At 52.3% G+C, this 6,219-nt stretch overlaps 1 protein-coding gene across 1 annotated transcript in view; it reads right to left on the bottom strand.

The window, feature by feature from the left end:
• LOC105817268 (patr class I histocompatibility antigen, A-108 alpha chain-like) overlaps nucleotides 1-5,863 on the bottom strand; it is a 7,590-nt gene extending 1,727 nt beyond the window's left edge. Inside the window, exons 1-3 of the mRNA XM_012652903.1 lie at nucleotides 5,773-5,863; nucleotides 5,153-5,200; nucleotides 2,082-2,187 (exon numbers count right to left, since the gene is read on the bottom strand). Of these exons, the coding sequence (XP_012508357.1) occupies nucleotides 2,082-2,187; nucleotides 5,153-5,200; nucleotides 5,773-5,863 (245 nt within the window). The remainder of the gene's footprint in view (nucleotides 1-2,081; nucleotides 2,188-5,152; nucleotides 5,201-5,772) is intronic.
• Between the last annotated feature and the right edge of the window lie 356 nt (nucleotides 5,864-6,219).

Here is a 6,219-nt window from a genome sequence, read left to right as displayed (position 1 = left end):
TTGGGAGAATGGAATGGCTTTAGATATGATGTTAGCAGAAAAAGGGAGTGTGTGTCATGACTGGAGGCCAGTGCTGCACTCACACCCCCAACAGCACAGCTCCGGATGGCACAGTCACCAAAGCTCTGCAAGCACTTACTACCTTGGCTGATGAGCTAGCCGAAAACTCAGGGACAGGTGACACTTTCACCAGCCTCATGGAGCAGTGGTTTGGAAAATGGAAAGTTTTGATGACATCAGTGCTAACTTCCTTAATTATTGTATTTGGTGTCTTAACATTAAAGGGATGTTGCGTTATCCCTTGTGCTAGAGGACTAATCCAAAGAGTAATAGAAACAGCCCTAACTAAACAACCTCTTTCACCCCCATATGAAAACAGGTTGTTACTGTTAGAAGACCAAGAACACCAAAGTCATCTCCTCCTCATTGAACTTGAAGAAAAGAGTGGAAAAGTCTAACATAAAAGAGGGGGAAATTGTAGGGGGAGATAACCTTGGCTTGATCTTTTCTGCCAAAGTGTCAGGAAGTAACACACTCCCACACACCTTACTGTGCCTGACTGGCCCACCAACTCTAAACGTCTACTACACTGAGAGCCCCTACCCCCTCTTCCTGTGTGTCTTAGCAACACCCCTTAGCCAGTCGGGTAAGAACAAGATTGTGGGTGGAATTCTCGGCCAATGGGATGAGACACAGCCACAGGTCTGCGTTGGGGATAAAAGGTGAGGACCCCCTGTAGCGCAGCTGCTCTGACTGCCGCTGGCGCCCTTCTGATCAGAAGTAAAGGTTGGGCCTTCCTTACCCAGACAGTTTGCAGTGTCTGACTGCTCTCTTAACGACACTGGGGGTCGCTTCTAACACCACGATACCACCCCAATGACGAAGAGTGCACACGGGTACAGACGAAAGCTGGAGGTAACATCATACTCTCGAGGGAATGGGTGGAAAGATGTTGTTTACTAGTCTCTTGTTCATCCGGCCGACCAAGAGCCTGCAAAGTGCCAGACGAAGCTCTAATCTCACATCACTGCTGCAAAGATGGGAGTTTGTCACTCTTCTTCCACCCCTCGCCTCCCGGCACCTGCACCCTCATGCTATATCAAAATTGCACACTGAAAATCTTCAGAGGGGACAGAAACCACCTCCCTCCACAGGAAAGGATACTCTCCAGTCACCCCTCCGTTGAACACAGACATGAGGCTCAGGCTCCACCTGCCAGACTCTGACCAGGACGAGGTGACACAGAGGGGCTGGGACTGTGCAGAACACATTTTGGTAAAGACAGACAAGTGGCAGTGGTGACGTCCACTTGCCAGGAGCAGCATTGACAGCAGTCCTCACCACAGGGCCCAGTGTCCAGCATCAGGGTGTCAGAGGTGTGAGCAGTGGCATCTGTCCCCAGCAGCAGGGGCAGGGGTTCCTATGAGGGACCTGACCTACCGTGGACTGTGGATTCTGCTCCTGGCTGTGTAGCCACAAGCCTGGCTTTGTGGCCTTCCCTACAATAAAATTACTCCCCAATAGCATATATACGACTTTATGTGTAAATTGGAAAAATTTGGCTTCCATTGTTTGCTCCAAGAAGTGAGTGAGAAATCAGTCTGGAGCACAGTGTCAGAGAGCAGCATTCAGGGATGGTCTCTATGCAGAGCTGAGAGCCAATACTGGAACCTTCTACCTGGCTGTACCCCACGGTAGAGAGAATGATGGGAATCTCCCAACATCATGTCTCATAATTAATGACATATGTTCTCCCTTTTCTTCCCAAGGGAAAAGAGGACATTTAAATGGGGGTAAGACCCACCCTGAGCACCCTCTGGTCACTGGCCTCAGGGCTGCAGTCTGGCTGGGCACTGGCCTTGCTGGTGGCACTTAGACAACACTCAGGCCTCTCCCAGAGCCACCGCTCAGAGCATCACGCAGAAGAGCAAGGAGTCGCGTGTTTACCAAGCCCTGCAGGGGGGCTAAGCGCACACGTGGGGATCCTGCTCTGTGTTCTTGGGGCAGACGTGTGACCTGAAGACCAGCAGCATCAGCTCCACCCTTGTCACGAACAAGGGACATCATGCTCCACTCCTGACTTTCCGTGTCTCAGCGCCACATCCAGGGGACCCTGCAAACGGTGCAGTCTGGGACTCCCTGGTCTCCGCGCCTCCTGGATGTGGCCACAGAACTGTGCAGTCGGCTCTGGGCGTGTGGCCGGATCAGATCCTCAGCACTGGAGGCCCAGGGTTCAGCCCTTGTTCCCTTTCTCTCCTGTAGCCAGTCACTCCCTTGGCGACCTCATCCCCGCTGGAGGCTTTAAAAATCAGTTACATGGTGTCACCCCCCAAATCTATTCCTCCAGCCCAGACATTTCTCCTAAAGTCCAGACTTGTTATCCAGCTGCCGCCTCGGCCCCCTCCCCCGCACTCCTGGTGGCGCCTCCTCCACTGAATGCCTGCGATGCCCCCTCCTCAAATACGCCCTGCCACAGTAGTCCCCATCTCCGCCGGCAGCTCCGTCCTTCCGCTCACACAGCCCACACTGTGCGTGTCCTCCCGGACGCCTCTTCTCACACCCCAGATGCACTAGGAGACGCTGTAGAGTCCATCTTCGAAATGGATCCAGAACCCAGCGCCTCCCTGGATTTCCGCTGCTCAGCCGCCCCCTGCAGCCTGGAACCTGCCCTCCTTTCCCGCTGTTCCCCCACTCCTCGCTCCTCCCGCCGCTCAGTTCTGCTCTCAGCACAGCAGCCAGACAGACTCTTTAAAAAGGGAAGTTGCACCATGTCGTCTTCTGCTCAGAACTGTCCTGTAAGTCCCCGTCTCACTCAGAGCGAAGGTCAGACCCTCCCCACACCCTCAGGCCCACCTGCTCCAGCCCCACCTCTGACCTCATCTCAGTTGCTCTCTGTGCAGCCTCCCGGCCTCCTCGCCCCTCCCGCAGCGCAGACGCCTTCCTGCCCCCGTGCGTTTGCGCTGAGCTTCCCCTGCCTGGAAAGAACTTCCCTAGCGCCTTGCAGATACTTCATCGTGTCCTTCAAATCCTTCCTCAGAGCACGCAGCGTCCATGCTTCCCTTCTTTGCAACAAGGGCCACGCTGACCCCCCAGTGCCACAGCCACCTTGCCTGTCCCCACACCCCACACTAGGGATCATGTTCCCCTGTAACACTCACCATCTTCTAACAGAAACACTTTCCTTGTTTGCTCTGCTCATAGAACATAGTCTGTCTCTTCCCACTGGAACATACGCTGCAGAAGCCAGGAATATTTCTGTTTTTACTTTAACGATGTTCCTCACGTGCAGGAACAGTCTGTCTTGTATCTGGCCGACCAATGACAGTTGAATGAACAATCACTGTAAAGCACCTCCGTAGTCTAGACACAGGATCTTTATTAATGTAACCTCAGGGCAAGTGCTGTTTTGTGGCAGACACAGCACAGGGTCCTGTCACACTGACATTGTCCTTACACACTGACATCAATGCCACCTGTGCTATTGTGTCCTCCCTCCCTCCCACACAACCTTCCTGCACACTTCAGCAACACAGAGATATTTCTCCCCTAGGAATAACCATCATCCTTGACTGTGGGTCCAATTTTCCACACAAATATGCATCTAACTTAGAGCCTACTTTATAAATCCTTGAGTTTGGATTTGAGCCAGCGACAGGATTACCAGAACTAAGGGCAGCAGGGATAGGGGTAGGTGGGCCGAGATAGAAATCTAATACGAATTTATCTGAGCTAAGGAGTGGTGGGATCCCTCCTCTCTGCTAATTCCAGAATTGGGTTCCTGTAAAAAGGTTGGGTGCAGCAACACGGATGGAACTGGAGGACGTTGTGTCAAGAGAAATAAGCCAGACACAGACATCGCGTGTCTCTCTCACATGTGGGAGCTAAAAAAAACTGACCTCACAGAGGTGGTGAATAGAATGGTGGTTACCGGAGGCTGGGTTGAGTATAAAAATACAGTTTGGTAGAAGGAATAAGATCTAGTGTCCGGTAGGGCAACAGGGTGATTGTAGTTAACAATAATTTACTGTATATTTCAAATGAACTAGACGAGAAGATTTAGTATGTTCCCAAAACAAAGAAATGATAAATCTTTGAGGTGAGGGAGTCTAATTACCCAGATGTGATCATTATACATTTTATGCCTGTACTGAAACATCACATGTACCCCATAAACATAGACAATTATTATGTATCTGTAAAAACTAAAAATAAATAAAAAAGGAATAAAAAGTCTGGGGAACAGATGGAGAATAGAGTCCAGGAAAGAGCCCTAGGAGGGCAAGAGCTTTCTGGGTCTGAAAGTTCATCTTTTGATACCACAGAGACTCCTGTGTGCAGGGGCTGCCCTGGGGGTATCTCAGCCTCCGTCATCCTCCTTGTCCAGGTCCTGCTGGACAAGGTTCTACTGGGACAAGGACAACAGAGCAGAGAGGATGACACAGCCAAGGGGTGACCACATAAAGCCCATGATGGACTGAGCACTGACTGGGCACAGCCCACTCCATACTGGGCTCCTCATAGCCTTCTCCTGTCCCCACCTGCAGTAGACTCAGCAAAGCAAACACAAGGATTCTGGAAGATTCTCAGGTCTTCCATTTATTTCCACTCTCAAATTTTAGGAAACTCCTCCTTTAATTAACCCATCAATGTCTCATTGCAAGAATTTGAGAAAACAAATTTATATTCAATTCTTATTCTCAGTAGGGGAGTAGCTCAGTGCACCATGATGTTGAGACAGGGATGGAGACATCCCAGCCCTTCCTCGCTGGAACAGGAAACATGATTGGGCACAGCACATGGATCAGCGTGACAGAAGGAGCAGGTCACAGGGGTGGGCTGGCCTCTCCACCTCATCACATTACAGGAACAGGGACGCAGAGTCATTTAGGTGCCTTTGTAGATAAAGAAGTCAGAGGCTCCTGAAGCCACAAAGGGGAGGCGTGAATAAATACTGCATTGCTCAATCCCACCCAGGCAGCTGTCTCATGCTGGAGAAAAAAATAATCAGGAAGAAATTCAGGTCAGTCACAGTAAGTGGTGACACTCCGAATAGGGCACCACACACTCATAATGCCCCGTCAAAGTCTCTCCAGAAGCCCAGCTGTGTTCCTGCTGCCCCACCCCCTCCCATATCAGGCCCCCAGGCTCTCACCTTTACGAGCCGTGAGAGACACATCCGAGCCCTGGGCACTGTCGCTGCCTGGGGTAGAACAAAACAGGACCTGGTCAGAGCCCACAGGAGATACAGCTACAGGAGGAATTATGGGGTGTGGGAGCTCCCCCATGGGCTCCTGTCTACACTGTCCAAAAGGTCTCAGGGATAAGTCCCCCATACTTACAGGCAGCCTGAGCGTAGCTCCCCCCTTTTCCACCTGTGGGAAGAAAATGCCCTGTGAGAGGCCAGAGAGGAGGCAGGGCCATGAGGTCCTAGAAAATCCCCCTAGTCTTGGACCCCAGAGAAGGTTCCAGAACTGTGACTGAAGATCTAGGCCAAGATTAAGAAACACGAGGAAAGGAGGGACTGAACCAACTGCCCTCCTGGAGGTCTGTCCTCAGCAGGGACTCGTCCCTGTGACCTGTGACTTCTGGGATTCAGATCCCCATTATCACAATCATCAAGGTGATAAATTTGTTCTTCATTTTCCACGTCCTTTACAATAGAGCAAGTGTGAGCAAACAAGGCCCGTGAATGAGGCAGGGCACACTTCTGCCTGCGCATGAAACCTCCAGTGGGACAAGAAAACCCCAATCCCACCCTCACCCCTTCCCCACCTGAGCTCTTCTTCCTCCACATCACAGTGGCGACCACAGCTCCAGTGAGCACAGCTCCAAGGAGAACCAGGCCAGCAACGATGCCCACCATGGGGACGCTGGGCTGGGAAGGCGGCTCTGGGAAAGGACGGGAAGGTGAGGGGCCTGACCCCAGGCTCAGCCCTGACCCTGCTGAAGGGCTCCAGAAGGGCCCCTGCTTTCCTGAGAAGAGACCTGACCCCTGATCCCTTCCTTACCCCATCTCAGGGTGAGGGGATCTGGCAGCCCCTCGTGCTGCACATGGCACGTGTATCTCTGCTCCTCTCCAGAAGGCACCACCACAGCCGCCCACTTCTGGAAGGTTCCATCCCCTGCAGGCCTGGTCTCCACAAGCTCCGTGTCCTGGGTCTGGTCCTCCCCATCCCGCTGCCAGGTCAGTGTGATCTCCGCAGGGTAGAAGCCCAGGGC

This window comes from Propithecus coquereli, unplaced genomic scaffold (genome assembly GCF_000956105.1).
Source record: "Propithecus coquereli isolate 6110/MARCELLA unplaced genomic scaffold, Pcoq_1.0 Scaffold404, whole genome shotgun sequence".
NCBI lineage: Eukaryota > Metazoa > Chordata > Mammalia > Primates > Indriidae > Propithecus > Propithecus coquereli.
The sequence above is the reverse complement of the archived record's forward strand: the minus strand, read 5'-3'. Positions and strand labels throughout refer to the sequence as shown.